The sequence below is a fragment of the Lytechinus variegatus genome, chromosome 7, assembly GCF_018143015.1.
Source record: "Lytechinus variegatus isolate NC3 chromosome 7, Lvar_3.0, whole genome shotgun sequence".
NCBI classification, from domain to species: Eukaryota; Metazoa; Echinodermata; class Echinoidea; order Temnopleuroida; family Toxopneustidae; genus Lytechinus; species Lytechinus variegatus.
Genome location: NC_054746.1, coordinates 1,469,769 through 1,492,192, shown reverse-complemented (window position 1 = coordinate 1,492,192; position 22,424 = coordinate 1,469,769). Strand labels below are relative to the sequence as shown.

The 22,424-nt window shown below is 35.5% G+C and overlaps 1 protein-coding gene across 1 annotated transcript; it reads right to left on the bottom strand.

The window, feature by feature from the left end:
* Positions 1-160: 160 nt before the first annotated feature.
* On the bottom strand, positions 161-22,041 carry LOC121418167 (GDP-D-glucose phosphorylase 1-like). The gene is made up of 11 exons (XM_041611887.1): positions 21,938-22,041; positions 17,547-17,623; positions 14,076-14,192; positions 13,379-13,486; positions 10,601-10,801; positions 9,065-9,123; positions 7,249-7,351; positions 4,733-4,836; positions 3,853-3,998; positions 3,479-3,544; positions 161-1,294 (listed from the first exon to the last, which is right to left on the bottom strand). The coding sequence occupies exons 2-11, from the start codon at positions 17,619-17,621 to the stop codon at positions 1,176-1,178; spliced, it is 1,098 nt and encodes a 365-aa protein (XP_041467821.1). The 5' UTR covers positions 17,622-17,623; positions 21,938-22,041; the 3' UTR covers positions 161-1,175.
* Between the last annotated feature and the right edge of the window lie 383 nt (positions 22,042-22,424).

Below are 22,424 nucleotides of genomic sequence, written 5' to 3'. Positions count from 1 at the left end.
GTCTAACACTTTGTGTGGGCTTTTTTGTTGATCTTCGTTTGTCAATTGTCCCGTATTTCATTTTGTGAAATCTGGTCACCCTGGATTTGACATTTATATATTTCTATGAAATGTTTTTATTGAATACATTTGGCACGAATATTACTTTTTTTCTTCAAAGAAAATTCCTCCTGAAATATACTTTAATCCCAATGGCATCCCAATCATGTGAAAGAGCTTAATACGCTCTTTCAGTTGATACCAAATTCATCATAGTAGCATTCATATTTATGAAGATATAGTAAATTTTACGATGTTTGGCAAGCGAACAAACTTCACTGAATTCCATGGGTGCATGTACACTTATGGCCTTAACTGTACATACATATATAGCAAGACATTATCAGCCATTATTTATAAATTACACAAAGTGAGATACAAATATGATTTTTTTTCTTTTCCTCTGTGGATACCACACTCATGCATGGACATTATAATTGATCTTCAACAATTATCCGTCTATATCGAAGTACACAAAACATGTACTTGGTTTGTGTTTACCCACATTAAATAATGCAAATATCTCAAATACTGAATTTCCATTAGGTAAAATTTTATATCCTTTACACTTATCTGGGCAGTTTAAAGTGTATACACCTATTTTTGTATACCTATATTTTTGATACCCTTTTCACTGTACATGCGTTCATCGCACGATCATGAAAAAAAACCCTTTCTATGTGTGTCTGTGAACGACCACAGTGTCTGCCTGGTAATGGCAGTACTATAGCTCCTGACTATGGTCCTTTAACACTTATATCAAGACCTTAGTACATGATATGAGCGTGATAATTCATACGTATGCTATTGGGGTTTGAAACTGGAGAAAATTCAAATCATACAGTTAAAACTTGCTTTTCTGGGCTTTTCAGCTTCTCTCTAACTCTGTCTAATACAGGTATTAGTATCCCTCTCAAAAGAAATCTGGCAATCATTTCTTTTACTGTACTCTAAAATGCAGAGTAAGATCTCCCATATGTGAAAGATTTGTAAAGATATGGACAATGCTTATCTATTCTGGGCTGAATAGAGAATAATTTACTGAGAAATAAAACCCCCTGATGTCAGCTGAAATGCACCATCCAGTAATCAAATGCTGCTATGTTTTTACCTTCTTGATATACATGAGCCCGGATTTATTTAAAGAGGTCCTTAATCTCCTTTTTAAGAGTAGTATAATCTCCCGCTGAGAGGGAACACGTTTCTAGTAACTCACAGCACTGCTCGTCTGTCAGGTCATTGTAGCGTTGAATGACTATAAGGTCACCAAGCAAAAAAGAAGAGAGAGAAAAAAAAAGTTATTGGTAACAACAAATTCTTGCAAATTCATCACAGCTTATCAATTAGGAGGCTCCATGTGTCAACATGTATTATTTTTCAAGAATATACAGCAAACAATCAATAATTGATCGTATAATTATTTCAGTAAAGCAATGATTCTTCTCAAGGCTGAACATGAAATGCCTGATTTAAAAAAGATACAAAAGTTGATTTTAGATGAATGCTACATTTACAATATGAATGTGAAAAGAACAGATTATACTTTGAAAAGGAGTACCAGGTATATTGAAAAATTTGTTTGAATAATGTATATGACATGACTTCTGTAAACCTGTGAGACTTCATTTATCGTAAATAAAATTGCCTATTGGGGCAAAAATATGGACCAAAAAAAATTGATTCATCATACTATGATTTGATACATAATACAGAGAGCAGACAAATGAATCAAATAGCAATGAAAATGGTACACATTCTCCATGTTCTCATTTATCATGGCGGTCACGTTTCAGGCAAACGTGAACCAATCGGTTCATGTTCTCATTTATCATGGCGGTCACGTTTCAGGCCACCGTGGACCAATCGGTTCATGTTCTCATTTATCATGGCGGTCACGTTTCAGGCAAACGTGGACCAATTGGTTCATGTTCTCATTTATCATGGCGGTCACGTTTCAGGCAAACGTGAACCAATCGGTTCATGTTCACATTTATCATGGCAGCCACGTTTCAGGCCACCGTGGACCAATCGGCACTAGGCCCGTTTTGAAAGTCCATTTTTGATGCACGTGTACACGGCGTGTTTTTCGGTCGTGTACACGTTGTAAACACTGTGAGAGCGAGTTCTGTTTTCATGTCGACACGGACCCGCATCAATATGTCATAAAAAGGGTCTATATAGCCTAAGTCACGGTTTTAAAGCTTACCTGAGAAGTTTGAAGTATCAATCCACAAAAATTGGTGCAAATTAAAAGTTTACTCGGCTTAGCAGCGCATTAAATTTAATAAAGAATGCAAAAGAAAATCAGTGCAGGGCCCTAGCTATCGCCGACGCTCGGTGGATGCGCATTTTGTATACTGTACCGTACATGCATGCACAGATCGCTGCAGAATAAGTGTAACTGAAGTTATCGATTAATTTTCATTATTATGTTGCCAATTTGAAGAGCGTTTGTTTGTAGGCTTGTGTGCGAGCGTATAACACGTAAGTTGTAGCGATGATCGCTATCGCAATTGGTGATTCTCAAATTGACTCTGAGTGTGATTGAGCAACGCTTTCGAGCTTTTGAGACCGGAGCAGACCCATTTCGTGCCGATTTCGTGGTACAAAAACGTGAGTCTCCAGAAAGAATGTGGATTAAATTGGCGATTTTGGAAGTGAACTCACTCTGGATTAATTGAAATATGTTGACGTATTAGTAATTAAAACATGTGCAGTGTCTGAGAACTAAGATTTAATGTGAGGCTGTGAGCTTGTTTATGCAGATGCTTCCGTGTACACGGTGATGGAATTTAGTACACGTGCACTGACTTGACCGTGCGTGTACACATGTACCCGAAACGGGCCTAATCGGCACTGACGTAAAAGTAGGGATGGGTTTTTGTGCCTCGTCATGATTGTCATAGATGACAGGCTAGATTTCTTTGGAACTAATAAAAATGTGATCAAGGATTAGAGGCGTAGCAGGCCGCCCTTAAAGTGAGTAATGAAAGACAGTGATTTGATGAAGTGCAGTGTATATTTAGGGCAAAGTAAAGCAAATGTCAAAACATGCAGCAGCCAAGCTCTCGTAGAATTACGCGCTACAAGCAAAACACTTTATTGCAAGATAGGATGAAGTGCAAGTGTATACCACAATTTTTATCCAAGAATAGTACACAAGGCATCAAACTTGTGGATGATGGAAGAAACTTTTTTCTTTCTTTCTTTCATTTCCATTCAAACAAAATACAAAGAAACATAAATCAAATTCAAATTGAAATTTAAGAATTTACATCTTCAAGAAAAACAGTATAAATAAAGCATATTAAAATAAGATGAAAATGACATGAAAAGGAGACGGTCCACTAAAAACAATGCTTGTATACAATATTCTATCAGTGATCAGCTATTGACTAATAGTACAGGAAGGTTATTAGTCGACTTTATTGATACTTACGTTTAATAGGAAGATGACCACCAAGTTCACAACAAGCACCATTGAATGCATCATTTGCTTTTATACCTAAACAGAAAATGTTAAAATAAACATGAAAACAAACATCAGTTTAGATATGTCACACAAGTCTACAACTCACTTCCATCTTGAGGATTATATTTTGAACAAGTTGTTTATCGTTAAAGAAAGGGAAACTATCAGAGATTTCCCTTTTAAAACCTAGTTTAAAACATAATCATAGCAGGACAAACCCCTGAGCCCATTTAGGGCCCAGGGACAGTGTTTCACAAGGCCTCTTGTCAGTGACTCTCACTACCTTATTTGTTCGGAGCCAATCAGATGCATGGATTTCAGTAGCTTATAACAGGACTTACCAAAGGAGGAGATGCGAGGCCAGAGAAACAGTCTTACAGTCTGTCCGTCTTCCTGAGGATTGGGCCCTAATGTTGAGCCTCTTGTGAAGAACATATTGTGAGCTAAATCCTTGTCTTGTAGATGTTTCACAATCGTAAATATGTCTCTGCAGATAGAATTCAAGTTATCATGATGATATCAGCTCTATTTATATAGCACACTCTATTGCACTTAAAGATGAATTCCATTTCTGGTAATGATCTCAAAATGACCTTTAACAGAATCTAATATAATGACCACCCATGTGTCTGTTTGTATGAATAAAAAATATGTGCCAAAGGATTCTGGAAGAAATTGTGTAATTGCTGAGAAATAAGCAAAATAAGCGCGGATTTGGTCACTTCCGTCAGTCTTTATTCCAGTAATAATAATACACTGTCCCACATGTGCCTATCTGTGTTGGTGATCTTCAGTGTGAACATTTTTCAGCGTAGATTTCAAGATTTCACAAAGTTCAGTTTATGTAACTGTACCAGATGTAGATCCTCGATGATATACTGACAATCACGCCTGGTTTTACAGACTTTCTCATGAAATCAGTGTTTACTGCAATGACTGGCATTTCTCTTTAATACATGGTGGGTGTTTCATAAAGCTGTTCGTAAGTTTTAAGCGACTTAATGAACGAACTGGTGGTGGTGATCCTTTCTTGTAGTAAGTACGAGAGCTGTAACCACTAGACCATGACACCCCCAAATAAATCGTGGCAATCTCCCTAAAATGTGATCCTTACAATTTTATAAAGAACATTTTAACCTGTGTGAAACAGATCATTTCCAAAGCTTAATCAGATTAAAGCTCCCTCCCCCTCAGAAAAAAAGGAAGAAATTAATAACTTACCTGATACCATTCCAATAATTCTCTTTGTTCAACTGCAAAAGAAATCCTTGAGCAGGCCAACCGATTGACTCATGAACTCTGCCTTCAACTACCTCCTTCGTTGGCTATACAAAGAAAAACATATTAACGTATTGTTGAAAAATAATCAGGGGCAGTATTCTGAACATTGTCTTTTCTACATATTCTTCTGTTTTCACACAATCAACAGGGATTCATGGCATATGTTGTTGCACATCGGCAGAGATGCCAACCTCTTGACACAAAAAATCAGACTGAATATCCTCAAAAATCATATTTTTTGGTGAAAAATCAGATTTTCACAAAAACTCAACATGACCAGTGCAAGCCTTGAATTAAGCAAGGCTTTAAAAAAATTGCCCACGGCAAACGGGGGCAATTTTCTGGAACCAGGGGCAATTAAAAAAAAAGAATATAACTGTGAACCACACTCCAAATTTGTTTATAGTAAGCGCAGCTCCTGCAATTTTTTAATTAGTAGTAAGTAATAGGCTTATTCAAACAACTAAGAAATCAGATTTAAATGTTTAAGTGTGTTTTGACACCCTCACTCCACATCCCCTTTACATGGGCTTATTTACTTTTCATCTTTAATGAACCACAAACAATGAACCCCCCCCAAAAAAAAAAGAAATCTAAATAAATGAATAAAATAAACATATAAAAAAGAGAGAATTCAGATCAAATAATAATTTAGAAAAAAAAAATTTAAGGTTTTTTTTTCATGGTTAGAATCACGGTTGTGGGTGAGTGTTTGTGTATGATTGTGACTGTGAGGTGCACTTGGATTGCATATAAATTATGTTAAAGAAATGAAGAAATTAAATCAATATCTAACTCAGTCTATTCAAATTCCAGCACATAGCCACAGGCTACATGTGATTTTTTAAATGTACATGTATTGTAGGTTCATGTACCTTAAGTTTTTCACAAGTTATTTGAAAACGCAGATCTTCACAGAAAATGCCTTTCATTCAGGGAGAGTCTAAATTCTGTGAAAATGTATTCATTAATAACTTGAATATTCATCACAATGAAGGAATCATGAAGTTTTTGACAGTTTTCAAAAATTAACATGAAATCTAAACTCTATCTGAAACAGAAAATCACCATCACTTAGGCCATTACTGATAGAATTCTCACCCAGAGCTCTGGCAGAGAACGTGAGCTCAAACTGGCTAGCTAACAGCATACAAGTACCACACTCAAGTGCACGGCATCCTATTTTTTTTTTTAGATGGAGCCTTGTTTGTAATTTATTGTCTGATATTTACCCCTCACCAAGAAAGAAATTAAAAAGCTATAATTCACAACTATTGATTTTTTGGATTAATAAGGCTCCGTTTTGACAAGCAAAGTCGGCGACTGTGAGGATAAAAGACTCGAACATCCTATGTGCTGAGAACGGGGATTTATCTCCTGTGCAATTAAAATTACTATTTCACAGAATTGTGATATCCCGACTGGAAATGTGTGCATTAGAAATTGCACATGGTGAAGTAGGGAAAAACTGTTACCGCTACTGGAAGCATGCGCGTACATGTATTACAGGAAAAAAAAAAAAGACGGACGTAGCTCACTTTTCATGGTACTGAAAAAAAGACGCACTTGGCAATTTGATACTGTGCTTATACATAGCACACATATATGGGACAAAAACAGGACAATCACAGAAAGTCAGGAAATCATATTTTTGATGGCCAAAATCGTACTGTCGTATTTTACTTGTTTTATCGTACTAAATACGATAAAATCGTACTGGTTGGCATCTCTGCATCGGCTGAAACAAACTGTTTTTTTTTTCAGAAATTCATGAACAAACAACTTGTGGAATTTACTGATATTTTGGAAATCGACGCAAAACCCTGCTCATTTCACATCCTACGCCAATTAAATCATACTCTTTCAATCAAAATTGATCAGAATTGCATTTTGGAACACACTTCGTCATAAAAAACAGCAAGAGCAGCAAAATGTGTAAGAATAGAAAACAATAGACTACAAAGGAATCTGACAAGTCGATACATAATAAAGAATAAATTCAATTTTGACATTAAAAGATTCTGCATAAGACCAAGTAGCAAATTAAACCAGCAGTTGAGGCATCTTGTCAAAAGTCAGAGTCAATTCTTTCCTGCGAGAATCCTGCAATCAAGGGAGCGTTTCATGAACATTTTTGTCGGACAAGTTGTCAGATCTGACATCTTTGCTTGATAATGATTGGCTGAGAAGCAATGTTACCATGGAAACTGTTGGATTTAAATTACAAATCATCAGTCACCATAGACAGAACAATAGGGACTGCAGGAAAGCTATTGTGAACAGACACAAATCCTCATAGCGGGATTCCTACTATTTGGGGCATGGACCTTTGACAAGTTCCCTAATGGTGGACATGTGACATACAATCATTATCTAATATCAGTCATATTTCAAATTTCTGACCAACAAACTTCCTTTGGTACTAACAATGAGGATCGAGAATGAATTGGCCTTACCCAGTACTCTACTGGTAACCTGTGATGTACATAATATGCATGCATATGAAGGTGATTCACAGAAGCGTAAGCACATAGACTGTTGTAACCTATCCTAAATGCACTGTAAAGAAAACAAGAGAAAGAACACATTGCATCGAAATCTGTGAAATATAATTACCCAGTGGCGTACACAGGGGGGTGGTCACAGGGGTTCAAACACCCCCTTAAATTTTATTGATACCCAACCCCCCCCCCATTTTTTTTAAAGACTATTTTTTGGGGGGCTTTTTGCTTGTCATTTCATGCGGCTGCCCCCCCCCTTAAAAAAAAAATCCTGCGTACACTACTGTAATGATAATAGTCATATAAAAGCAATAGTAGTGATGATGATGGCAACAATAATAATGATAATAATAACATCAATAATAATTATAACAATATTCGAATGCTAATAATTATGATAAGTATTCTGGATGACTCAAACTTTTGCAAATGTTTTGTTGTATTTGTCTCATACTTGTGTAACTTATTTATTTCTTTGTTTGATTTTGTTCATGCATGTCTAATGTATATTACACAAGTGGAAAACAAATTTCTTTGTAATCATGTTTGCGAAGACAAAATAAATATCTTGTATCTTTTATCTTGTAATTACCTATAATGATGAAGATGTTGACAATAATAACATAGAAAGGCTAAAAAAGTTGAGCTAGAAGAGCACATAGTATGCAATAAATATATTATTGGAATTGACATCAACTATAAACATGTATCTAGCACTATACCATTGCCTCTCAAAATAAAAAAAAAATGCTGAAGACAATGTACTGTATGTACTGCTTGATATAACATAAATTGCTTCAGAATCATTAGTCATTCCAAATGTCATAATATCATTTTTGGATGCCATTTGCCGGTCTTATCGATAATTATTTCTCAACAGTCCTTCACGTTTATAATTTTGTGGAGCTCAATAAATTGCTCTCCTTATTTTTTTGAGGAGCTCAATTGAGCACCTCAGAATCGCTCTCAGTGAGGAGCTCAAACCAATTCTTCATTACAATACATGTATGATAAATCATAGATTTTTCTTAACATTGTATATATGCAATAGCTGTGTTAGCTATCAATTAATCTGTGGTGAAACTAGGCCTGGGTCACGTCAATACGTTTACAAGATGTCGTATGCGCTCCTGCAAAAAAAAAAAAATTAAAAAAAAATTGCTAAAATTTCATATTTTACATCTTTAAATCCATGAAATGGCCTCCTATTTTCCATAATTCCTTGAAATTACTTTGATTTAGTTGAAAACTATCAGAAAAATGAAGAATATTCACCTCTTTCCCGACTCTGATTTGAACTTACCTCGGTAAATATTGTAGTCCCACACGTAGACTTCCATGGTGTTGCCATGAAAATCTACATATGGGACTACATGGGACTGCAATATTTACCGAGTTTAAATTAAAATCAGAGTCGGGAAAGAGATGAATATTCTTCATTTTTCTGATAGTTTTTAACTAAATCATAGTAATTTCAAGGAATTATGGAAAAAAGAAGGCCATTTCATGGATTTAAAGGTGTAAAATGTGAAATTTTAGCAATTTATTTTTTCATTTTTTTTTAGGAGCGCGATTTTTTGCTCTCCTTATTTTTTTTTAGGAGCGTGGTAGCAGTGCCGGCGCGATCGCACTCCTCAAAAATGAAGGTCTGTCTCAATACATACAGAATTTCTCAATCACATGGACATTGGGCCAGGAATCCCCAAAGAGTAAGATGCATATACATTCATAAGTGACTTAGGATTTCTGTATTAAGCTACATGATAAATACCTGGTTGAACTTAATAAGACAGCTTCTACACCTATTTGTATCATTTCCATAGTGGCAATCTGGAAAAGCAAAACAAATGCAATGTGAAAGTAAAAGTGTATTCTATCAAAAATTTAACTGACAAATTTGATAATTCCAATGCATTTCATTTCTGACCAAAAAAAAATAGTACAGAGTATATAAACTATGCATTATTATGATAATGGATACCACCAATGTAAGACATCAGAAAAAATTATGTACTGGCCAACATTCCAAGCTTCGTTTGAACTATATTAACATTATCTAAGATTTTTGAATATCTTTTGATTTCCTTTGCCTTAAAAAAAAAAAAAGGATTACGACTTGATAGGCTTCTGAAACCCTTCAATTCCACTGACTGATGGTTTGTCTGAAAAAACAAATCACTGATAAAATATCTCATGTAATTAACACCATGTTTTAGCTTGCTTGGTGTGATTAACACCATTCTTAGCTTGGCCCAGCTACCAGCATTATTTGCTGCTTGGTTAATATCTACTTTGTTCTTTTTCCTGTTTGGTCTAATCTTCTGTTTGGTCTAATCTTTGTTTGGCATCAACTAGCTGGTCTCCTAATCATTTAGTCTAAATTGCCATTTAGCCAATTTACCATTTTGTCTAATTCCTAGTTTATAGGCTATATACCAAGTTCATCTACATGTAATATCTACTTGGTGTAACACAAATTAGCCTATATGGTTAGATAGACTGCTTGTTATGAATCGTCTTTTCAAGTGACTAAGTGCAAAACAATTAGTAGACAAAGAGGAAATCCAATCATCTGGGCTTTAGACTAAATGGGTATTAGACCACAGGCAGTGAAGACCAAATTGATGGTTAGCCCATGTGGTAAATGAGACTATCAGAGAAATAGATTAACTGGTTGTAGACTAAGTGAATATTTTAGGAGAATGAAACCTTTGGAACAAGATAGCTTGTGTGAAAACAGAAAAATCAAGGAAACAGATCAACGAAAGTTTAAGAAAAATCGGACAAACAATGAGAAAGTTATAAGCATTTGAATATTGGGATCACTAATGCTATGGAGACCCTAGAATTGGCAATGCGACAAAGATGTGTGATGTCACTTGTGAACAACTCACCCCATAAATTGCCTCTTTTATCACATCTATCAGTAGATCATGTGTTCTTTCCATACAAAGGAATGTAATACAGATTTTTAAAGAATACATCATGGATAAAGAGATTTTATCACATTTATAAGAAAAAGCAGAAAGAGACAGTTTGAGGGTATTTTATAGTCCATCAAAGGGAAACTTGTTCACATGTGACATCACACATCATTGTCGCATTGCCAATGGGAGGATTTCAATTGCATTAGTGATTACAATATTCAAATGCTCATAACTTTCTCATTATTTGTACGATTTTTCTCATATTTTCTTTGTTCCTTTTCTTTGACTTTTCTGTTTTGACAAAAGCCTCCTTATTCCAAAGGTTTCCTTCACCTTTAACCATGTTCAAACATACTATAAATAAGGAATGGAAACCCTACCTGTGGTTGACATAAATGAGGGCTGGGGACAAGGAGAACATTTCCATATTCTAAAGGGCTGATGTTGATGATGACCTGATACTTGCCCCTCCCTTCTCCATTAATGCACTCTTCTGTTTCAGTATGTGAGCTAATGGTGCCATTGGTGATTCCATTTGAAGATGGGTAAGACAGATTGACAGGGTGCATTTCCATGAGTATCTGTTCATGTGGGAGATAAAATGCACATGAAGTTGAGGATAATTGAGTTCAATAAATATTTCAACATTCAAATATTCATACCATTCATTTTTTTAAAGGTTCCATTGATCTTATTCAACGATTTGCCTTTTTTTAAAACCCGAGTTCTCCTTTCAATATCACTCTCTTGAACAAATTGTAAATAATGATAACTTCATACCCTTTCCAGGGGCCTGTTGCATAAAACTTTTTACCTGAGAAAACTCTGGTAAAAACTGAAAACTAAGGTTAGACTGATTTCTGCCATTGACTTTAACACAGGGCAAAAACTCTGGTAAAAACAACCTGAGTTTTCTCAGGTAAAAAGTTTTATGCAACGGGCCCCAGTATTCAATATCCAAAATTAAAACCTTTCCAAAATATGCAACAAATAATCTGTCACATTATTGTCAGATTATAAACACTAAAATAAAATTAAAATTCCAATTAAAAACTTCTTGTATTATATAAAGGAGCCAGGAATGAAGAATCCATGTTTGAACATTGATTGCATGTATTTCAAGATATAGATCTATGCACAGCAATTGTGGTCCTGCATGAGAGCTGTTAGTGCTATGCATGAAAAATGATGATATAACAAACTTTTGTGGGAACTAAAATAATCTGATTTCTCTTATTCACTTGAATGGTTTGGGTCAATACCATGAAAAACTGAAAAAAGGTCAATCTTTTGTGTGATCAGCAGACATGAATTCTGAAATGAATTACCCGTTACGTCAGCACAATTTTCAAGGTTATGGGTCTGCCTGAAGCAATGAAGTAAAATATAAAGCCTGTTTGCATGCTGCTATTGTCTGTATTTTCAGCAAGAAAAAAAAACAGCTTTAAGTATATTGCTAGTTTGGCCTGCCCCACCTACATGTATGTAAACTCCATACAAACCATACTACATGTACAACAGATACATTTGTAGACTATGTCAATAAGATATCAATTTTCATAGCACCATTGCATCAAAAGGTGGCATTTACTTGTTTCATATTAACCTGCAACTCAAGCAAGCTTTATCATGTATTGTAAAGAAATATTGAAGGATACAATTATCAATTACATTTCAACAAATGACATGTACTGTGGAGCAGAATAGATGGAAATTACCATGTACAGAAATATTGATGGATACAATATCTACATGTATACAATATCAATGACATTTGATAAATTACTGTAAAAACAGAGCAGGACCCTTTAACAAAGTTTGTTTGATCATGATTGTCATGCTTGATTACATTGACCATTACGTACAATCAAGTGTGCAAATTACAAGGGTGTGAGTGGTCACAAATAAAAAGATCTGAAAAAAAGCTGAGGAGTGGTGAAAAAGTCTGAAAAAGAATGAGCTCCCATTCTTTTTTTGTACAGAGGAAAGCCAAAAAAAAGCTGAAATTCAGCTGAAAATCAAAACAAAAAAATCTGAAATCAGATAAAAATCTGAACTCTCACACCCCTGATATTACCTGTATGATCAATAGCTACATTGCAAGCTTTACATGTACAATCCAGTTCTCTGATCTTTCTTATGACCTTTACGATTATGTTTCACATACAATTACTATTGCTTTATGTTAATGAATTCATAGAAAGTGAAGCAAGTACAAAGTCACCACTTATCTTCCAACAACAATGCATCACCAGACGATGAATAATAGTTATTTCATCACCAATTATGGTGAAGTAGTGTAATCACTGGGTCAAAAATAATTTGAGTGCCCCCCCCCCCGAGTGTGACTGTGACATAAGGCCGGATAATGCAAACCTCAACATGGAGACCCAAGTCACAAACGTATGCAAATAAACATACCGGTAATCTCCTGTATAACATTTGGTGCATTCGCAAATACTTTGATCAAGAAAGTATTAAACTGGTGGCAAATGCTCTGATTACAAGTAAGCTTGTGCTCTTAGAGGGACACTGATATCAACAAGAATATTCAAATCTGAACAAAATACTTATCTTTTTCCAGGAACTGTGTGAATAATGTGATGTATATAATGTGATGCTTTATAAGGCTTATAAGGCTTTTCAAATAAATATTGCTATAGAAATGATTCTCTAATAATAATAATAATGTCATATTTTATCCAGGATACCCACATTAGTTCTGAAAACTGTTCTCCTAGCGGGTCCTGCTTAACATGATAATGTCATTATTACCCAAGTGTTAGCATGGCTACCCGGATCAGGCGCTCGAGCATTCAAGGAATTCCTTCCTACCGTTACCCATTTACCTCGCCTGGGTCAAGTACAGCACAGTGAGGGTAAACCTCTTGCTCAAGTAAAACATGCCATAGCTTGGGTTCAAACCTACGTCCCTCCGATTGAGAGACGAGAGTCATAACCACTAGACCACAACACCCAAACACTCATCTCTGCTCATCATCATCATCAATAAATTGATGGAATTGATCGATCGATCAATCAATCAATCAATGGATGATGAATGAATTAATGAACTTCATTTTTAAATGGTTCCTTTCACTGGTTAAAATGAAAATAATCTTATCCGCACTTTACATGGAATTCTAGCATTTTCTCACCTCATGTGGTTTGACTTTATTGAAGTTGAATTCTTCTGGTTTGAATGGTTGCTTGGTACTTGTTATCTCTTGCGGTTTCCGCCTGTCAGTTGCCCGCTTCTCATTCAACTATTGGTAAAAGAAATCAGAAAATAAATCATAAATATTACCTTCTTAGAACATAGTGATATATGGATGAAAAAGATGAGGTAATAATATAAACACTTATAGGCACAGCAAGAAACTTATGGTATATTCAATTCCAAATCAAGCATACATCCCGATATCAGGTGCAATTCTTTTGATTAAACATAAATTCATGGTTGATTTGAGCTCAATTGCAACTCAACATTAATATCTAATTGATATAAGCATGTTGATGTCGTTATCATTAATTCCTGATGACGGCTAAAATTAAACCAAGGCCTAGGTTTTGACAATCATTGACCTCCTCTCACTGGTCTCAAGTACTTGTTGTACCCTCCCCTAATTAATTTTTTCAATACATGAAACGTGCTGTTAATATAGAAGTGTGTTCTATGGAAAAGTGGCCTTGTCAGAAAACTATAATAAGGCCTCAAGGCCACATTTTCCTGGATTGGCCTTGAGCTGAGTCACAAAGTCTATGGGGGAATTTTTTTTCTCTACTGGCCTCCTCATTCAGAAGTACCCCACTGGACTACATCCCTGGTGATGATGACTTCATAAAGGTACTTACCTGAGCCACAAACTTATGAGGGCCTTCTATTACCCTCGTTGATAGGGTTCCAAGCTTGTAACGAAAGAACCCCTTTTCAACTGCTTCATCCCATCTCCCTCTTAACTCCTGGTCAAACTGAAGAGAACGAAGATCAGGGGAGAAAATGAAACTGGGACTCGGACATGTTTGCCCCCAATTGCTCAAAAGAGCACTTGAAAATATCAAAAGAGCTCCAGAAAATCCCAATTAACTGCAATGTTACATCTTATCCAATGTTGCAGACTTAGGCAGGAGGCCGTCAAAAGTAGCACCCAGAAAATAATAATTTTTTGCCTGACAGATATTAATATTCAAGACTAACTCATTTCATGCAATCATTTCTTCTCCAGGGAATGATTTCATGAAACAAATAATCAATGATTTTCACTGTAAATTCATTATAAACTGTTGAAATCGTTGCATCTGATTGGCTAAGAATTTATTTGTCTGTGAAAATCATGTACTATTTGCTTCATAAAATGCACTGCAGGTATCTTGTTTATTCAATAAATTCTTGTTCAAACACAGTGCACCAAAGCTTCAAAAGATTTTGGTTCTAGCATGGTGAGACAAGTTCCTTCTTTATGATGATGCAAACTATACACTTCCAAGTCTAAATGAAAACAAGTGGAATGCCTCTGGCCGTCTCACCTGCATCACGCGGTTCAATATAGCAGCAGTGCTGACTTTGAATACTACTCTAACTCGCACAAGATGTTCAGTGATACATGGTTACTCTTATGTCCACTTTTTATGAACTAGACCAATAAACTTACAGAGATATGATGGTTATTCAACAAAAAACACCAACATGGCCAAAGTTCATTGACCTTACAATTTACATGACCTTTGACCTTGATCATGTGACCTGAAACTCGCACAGGATGTTCAGTGATTCTTGATTACTCTTATGTACAAGTTTCATGAATCAGATCCATAAACTTTCAAAGTTTTGATGGTAATTCAACTGATACACCCACTTCGGCCAAAGTTCATTGACCTTTGACCTTGGTCATGTGACCTGAAACGTGCACAGGATGTTCAGTGATATTTGATTACTCATATGTCCAAGTTTAATGAACTAGACTAATAAACTTTCAAAGTTATGATGGTAATTCAACAGATACCCCCGATTTGGCCAAAGTTCATTGACCCTAAATGACCTTCGACCTTAATCATGAGACCTGAAACTTGCACAAAATATTCAGTGATGCTTGATTACTATTATGTCCAAGTTTCATGAATCAGATCCATAAACTTTCAAAGTTATGAAGGGAATTCAACAGATATCCCCAATTCGGCCAAAGTTCATTGACCCTAAATGACCTTTGACCTTGGTCATGTGACGTGAAACTCATGCAGGATGTTCAGTGATACTTGATTAACCTTATGTCCAAGTTTCATGAACTAGGTCCATATATTTTCTAAGTTATGATGACATTTCAAAAACTTAACCTCAGGTTAAGATTTCAATGTTGATTCCTCCAACATGGTCTAAGTTCATTGACCCTAAATGACCTTTGACCTTGGTCATGTGACATGAAACTTTAATAGGATGTTCAGTAATACTTGATTAACCTTATGGCCAAGTTTCATGAACTAGGTCCATATACTTTCTAAGTTATGATGTCATTTCAAAAACTTAACCTCAGGTTAAGATTTGATGTTGACGCCGCCGCCGTCGGAAAAGCGGCGCCTATAGTCTCACTCTGCTTCGCAGGTGAGACAAAAAACTGTCCAAATTAAACACTTCCAAACTCCTGACATCATGATGATTTCATTAAATTATGGGTTTTGTCATTACTCATATTATGTCATATGGGGCGTTGCAAGAAACTTGCGATCAATTGCAAGTTTATTTTCATTCCCGAAATCAAACATATGCTGTGGAATAAACAGCACATATGCGATTTATTGCTAACCTGCTCCATGAAACAAGGAGTGTAATCTGATTTGCTAAAGTTAAAAGTGATCAATCAACTGCAAAATTGCAACAGAATATTTGCGATTGCAAATATTTTCTTGTAACACCCCATTAGTGATAGTTTTCACTTTACAGAAGAATTATATACAAAGTTTAATGGAATTAATAAAATTACATTAGTTAACTGAATAGTGTCTATTGTTCTGAAATTTGTTTTACATCGGGTAAAAAGATGCATGAATACAAATGATAGAGAGTTAAGAACAAGTGGAATGCCTCTGGCCGTCTCACCTGCATCACTTTGAAACTACTACATGTATAACTTTCACAAGATGTTCAGTGATACTTGGTTACTCTTATTTCCACGTTTTATGAACTAGACCAATACACTTACAGAGATAGGATGGTAATTCAACAAATACCCCCAATGTGGCCAAAGTTCACTGACCTCATATGACCTCTGACCTTGATCATGTGACCTGAAACTTGCACAGGATATTCAGTGATACTTGATTACTCTTATGTCCAAGTTTCAAAAGTCAGATCAATAAACTTGCAAAGTTATGATGGTAATTCAACAGATACCCCCATTATGGCCAAAGTTCATTGACCTTTGACCTTGGTCATGTGACCTAAAATGCGCACAGGATGTTCAGTGATACTTGATTACTCTTATGTCCAAGTATCATGAACTAGACCAACATACTTTCAAAGTTATGGTGGTAATTCAACAAATACATGTACCCCCAATTCGGCCAAAGTTCATTGACCCTAAATGACCTTTGACCTTGATCATGTGACCTGAAACTTGCACAGGATGTTCAGTGATACTTGATTACTATTATGTTGAAGTTTCATGAATGAGATCCAAAAACTTTTAAAGTTTTGATTGTAATTCAACAGATACCCCCAAACGGCCAAAGTTCATTGACCCTTAATGACCTTTGACTTTGGTCATGTGACGTGAAACTCATGCAGGATGTGTGGTGATACTTGATTAACCTTATATCCAAGTTAATTGAACTAGGTCCATATATTTTCTAAGTTATGGTGACATTTCAAAAACTTAACCTCAAGTTAAGATTTTGATGTTGATTCCCCCAACATGGTCTAAGTTCATTGACCCAAAATGACCTCTGACCTTGGTCATGTGACATGAAACTCTAACAGGATGTTCAGTAATACTTGATTAACCTTATGGCCAAGTTTCATGAACAAGGTCCATATACTTTTTAAGTTTTTATGTCACTTAGAAAACTTAACCTCAGGTTAAGATTTGATGTTGACGCCGCCGCCGTCGGAAAAGCGGCGCCTATAGTCTCACTCTGCTATGCAGGTGAGACAAAAACAACTATAAATATTATACTTTTCAATGAGAATACTGTTCAATCCATAAGGGCTTTGTCAATTGGAATGGCATCTTAACACATGGAATCTGGTACGGTGGCTTTACCATAAAGTGAAGTTGCCCCCCCCCCCTCCCTCTGGAAGCTGGAAAATTATAATGTGTCAGCTAAACATCTCACCTTACTGAACTTGGCATCCTTTGGGATTTCTGACACAAAGTCTTGACTGGAATACCTGAAATTCATGGAAGTCATCCCTGAAATATGTAACAAAACGAAGATATCAACAAGTTAATACCAAGAGTTAAGAATAATCACAGACCTAAGGGTCCCTGGAATAATCAACTTACAAATTCTTTTCAAATTACTCTTTCTTAAGTGTTACCCACATGAAAATAACCTCACAGTCTAAAATATATCAACAAAAAATAAAATACAAAAGAGAAAGATAACAAAGATTTCTCCATTTGAAAATAAAATAACATTGTATCAGTCCTTGACTAAGCCTCAAGAGTACAAAAAATATGTACGAGCAAGACAACATTTTTAGGATAGTATAAACCATTTTACTCCTGTTCAGCTCCCTGTCACTTTTTAAATTCTTTCAGCAGCCTCTGTAAAGGGTGATACTGGAGAGGAAACATTACTTTGTCACTCAGATAAGTATCACTTGCAGTCTACATCTACCCTGTCTAAGCTGTGTTGAAACACACTCCAAGAAGTCTTTAAAATATCACTTTTGTAACAGAAAATACCAAACAGCCATGCATTTTGAGTTGGGCCCATTTTCGTTACAACTAAAATTTGCCCCCCAAATCAGACTGTTTTATTCAGTTGAATATATTTTGCATGTTTGACATCCTATATCCAGAAAAATATATATTCTAAAGGAGAATGTCTAAGGAATTTAAGAAAATGCAATCAGAAAAGGCATAGGGTGATGTCATAAGAAGTTATAGGTCAATGTGGAAAACTGTGAAAAAATTTACTTCCCAATAAATCTTAGAATCAGAAAAAATTGACACCCTCTCGGAAAATGACATGCATATTTCAACTTTTTAAAGTGAGACCTTTCCAATGGTATCTAACTTGATAGGGATAACTCTTACTTAAATGATTTTGTGCAATCATCTCGTAGACAAAATTTCACATTACAGTTTACAGGGAAATATATAACAATGCCTGATAAATCTCAGAACAATGTAGTTTCAAGTACATTATTATAAATGTTATTATGAATAGAAATATTTCATCTGACTCATATCATGGGATTTGTCATCTCAATCAAAGACCGGTGGTTCACCGCTGGCTCAATCAAAGACTGGTGGTCAAAAGGTTGACAACTGAGAGCCAGGAGGTTTAATATAGAAAAATATAAATGCACATTGAAAACTTTTCATACAAGTAGCTTTAGGTTAAACTTTTGTGTACAAAAACAACTTACATGTTATGAACAAATCTATTCATCTTTAATACACCTGGCAAAATACTCTGATCACATTATTTTGCAGGATATGCTAGTAAGATTTCTTGACCACTGGATTTAAAGAGAAATTCCAGTAGTTGCAGTAAACACTGATTCTATGAGAAAGTCTGTAAAACAAGGCTTAATTGTCAGTATATCATCGAGGATCTAGATCTGGTACAGTTACATAAACTGAACTTTGTGAAATCTTGAAATCTAAGCTGAAAAATGTTCAGACTGAAGATCCCCAACACAGATAAGCGCACGTGGGACAGTGTATAATAATTGCTTCGAATGTCGGGCCCGACGCTCTTCCCGAATCCTGTGCTTATTTGCTGATTTGTCAGCAATTACACAATTTCATCCAGAATCCTTTGGCACATACGTTTTGTTTATAGAACCAGACACTTTGGTGGTCATTTCATGGGATTCTGTACAAACTCATTTTGATATCGTTACCAAAACTAGCATTTACCTTTAATGTCAATGCCATAATACAAAACTAATTCTTTGCGCACAATTGATTATGTTTTAGTGTCTCCTTTGTACCAGTGTACTCCTCTAGATAATTGAGAAAAATGTTCTTTTAACACCTTTGTGCAGGCCAAATAAGTGTTGGCACATCGTGAGGCTGTGTAATCTACTAATTGATAGATGCAATGTGATGTAACATAAAGAAAAAAAAAGAGAATAAATTGCATCAGCTGAGGGCTTTGTTGCTACAAACAAATCTTCAGCAATCAACATTTTACTGACTTTTTGTTCTCTTACCAGAATAATCTGAAGACTCAGACATATCAGAGTCATCACTGTCATAGTATACACTGTCAACTTGAAATCATAAAGTCATACTTAAAAAAATCTTTTTCTCTCTGAAGTCTTTAATTAGTCTGTGCTTTTCCTTTTGAAATGCTTGCAGCTTCTAAACTTTATTGAATATAAGTTAACCAACAACTATATTTTTCTCTCATTTTTTTAATCCACATCTGACAGCCACAATACATTTCAAACTGTGTTAACTTCATGATTTACATAATTTAGATTATACTTATCAGCTTAATTGGGTATCCTTCAAACTAACTTTACATAATTTAGATTATATTTATCAGTTTAATTAGGTATCCTTCGAACCTACAAGATCAAATGTGACTCACTTTAATTAAAGAATAAGCCAATGAACCCCAAAACTATTAACATGTTAAATATTTAGTTTCTTAATGAAATGAAAATCTATGCTCCCCCTCATCTACCACCATGCAAAAATGGCCAATTGATGTTACATAGTTGCTGATTACTGGTAAGCAAAGTAATCTCAGGTTTATAAAGATTCTCTTGTTATATGCCTATGTAGTTTTATACCATTATTCATTTTTGTGCTTGTCGAACAAATGTAATGATACCACTTATATGCAGCCCATCTTAAAACACATGGCCAATTCTTCCAAGGTAATCTTTGGGATTACGTTTTTTTATTCACCAGAGCACTCAAAAAATAAATTTAAGCACGTTTATGTGAGGCCCTCTATTGGTGGACTCAAAAGTTTTTTCAATAAGAAAAACATAATTCAAAGAATTCAATTTAGTTTTGGGCCAAATCATACATGTATATGATGAATAACAGTAGAATAGAATCTCATGAAACCCTCAAATCAAGCATTTATACCTACCTACATAGGGATACCTAGGGAAGATTCTGAATGCAGGCATGTTTAGTTGGCATAAGATCTAGAGATCTATATCAAAAGAAATCAAGCCAAACATTGCCAACCTAATTTCAGCACACAGAGTCATTTTTTTCTATCCTGTGTCTGAGGACAAGTTTAAACTGTAACTAAGTTACATCTTTTGTTTTTAAAGCCTAGATAATAAAATTGACTGGTTACAAAATAAAAAGACCCCCCCGCCCAGTACATACAGAGGATGATCATTTGCATACATTGTAATTAGTAATAAGAAAGGCTAATTCAAATCTGTATAACATTCATAATACATTTACCCAAGAAAAGTAAATTTTAATTCTTTTTAATACAAAAAATTTGAACGTTAAACCTATATTTAATAGACCTAAGTTAAATAAGTTAACATCTATATTTGATGATAGATTCTATGATTTAGATCTAATTCTAGAAAAAGAAATTTAATAAAAGACAAGACTCAATGTCCCCCCACTGAATCTGAGCGCAACAATATCCAAATTAAAAAACAGGAACAATAATCAATAATATCATACATATTATACCAAAAGCTTCTGTCTCTGTTATGTTGGCTGTTCTGCTGAACTCCATTGGCTCCACTCACCAAATACAGAGACCAAAGTTCTAGCTCTATCTGTACAGGGACTCAATGGCCATATATGATTATGTATTAAAGGGGAATGAAACCTTTGGAACAAGTAGTCTTGTGTCGAAACAGAAAAATAAAAGAATCAGAATAAAGAAAATTTTAGAAAAATCGGACAAATAACAAGAAAGTTATGAGCATTTGAATATTGCAATCACTAATGCTTTGGAGATCTTCCCATAGGCAATGCGACAAGGACGTGGATGTCACATGTGAACAACTTTCCCTTTGATGGACTATGAAATACCCCCAAAATGTCTCTTTTTGCTTTTCTTAATAGCAAGCCATCTGTGTACGAGGAGAAATAAAATAAAATTAAACATGTTTAATAAAAAAAAAATTATTAAAAACTCCTCGAAACAGATGGTTGCCGGCTGCCAGCTCAGCTGTCGATGTCTAGCATATTGATATCAGGGATTAATGAAAAATCATCCAAAACATTGGCATCTAGGCCTTTAAAGCAAAATAAAGGAAGTAAGCGTGGTTCACGGCCAAATATCGCAGCAGGAATTCAGCACCGTTACCGGAGCGGGCCAGGCGGTCAGGTAGGTGTGGGCCCATATATACCGCCGGCTCAGCTCAGCTGCGCTGCCGCTGGGCTGGAGAAGGCTGGGACTGGGTCTGGCCTCTGGGTGACCACAGCACAGGCGGCCGGCGGAGCCATGACCATGATTATTATCCACAGCCACGGTGTTATTTTCAGTAGAACTTGAGTTCAAGCTTTCCCTTGCCCTATATGCAATGATATGATTAAAGTTGAACTTACTTTTGTACTTGGCAAATAAGTTTCCGAGCTTTCAATTCATGCCCATTTATTGACGTGGCCTGCGCCTGTAATGCTGTATCATGCTGTCTGCATTATGAATTGTCGTCCGCTTCAAATTACTTGTATAAAAAATCACGTTGAGCATGCGTGATACGTTATGAAAGATGTATGGAAGGCGGTTGTGGACATAAATCACAATTGTTGTTGTTTTCAGATGTGAATGGGGCAGGACACTAATCTGTCAGTTAGGATGGAGGAGGAATTGTACCTGTGCATTGACCTGTTATAAATAATAAAATTACAGTCTTCATTGTCTTATTTACATCGTGTCCTAAAGTATTATTTTGGGCTACAGGGTGAAAATAGAACCTATAGGGGCACTAATTGCCCCCAAATGTTTTATTTTTTTCTGCGGGGGGGGGGGGGAGTTCTCTCCATGTACCCCCTATGAAATAATAAATAAAAAATGATGATCATAATACTTAGA

Bases quoted from the DNA above. Each gene is read 5' to 3' on its own strand.
- LOC121418167 (XM_041611887.1), bottom strand. From the start codon at position 17,621: ATGACTTCCATGAATTTCAGGTATTCCAGTCAAGACTTTGTGTCAGAA. The intron at 14,193-17,546 runs GTGAGATGTTTA...CGTTCTCTTCAG, and splicing joins AGGATGCCAAGTTCAGTAAG to TTTGACCAGGAGTTAAGAGG. The intron at 10,802-13,378 runs GTGAGAAAATGC...CCACATGAACAG, and splicing joins ATAAAGTCAAACCACATGAG to ATACTCATGGAAATGCACCC.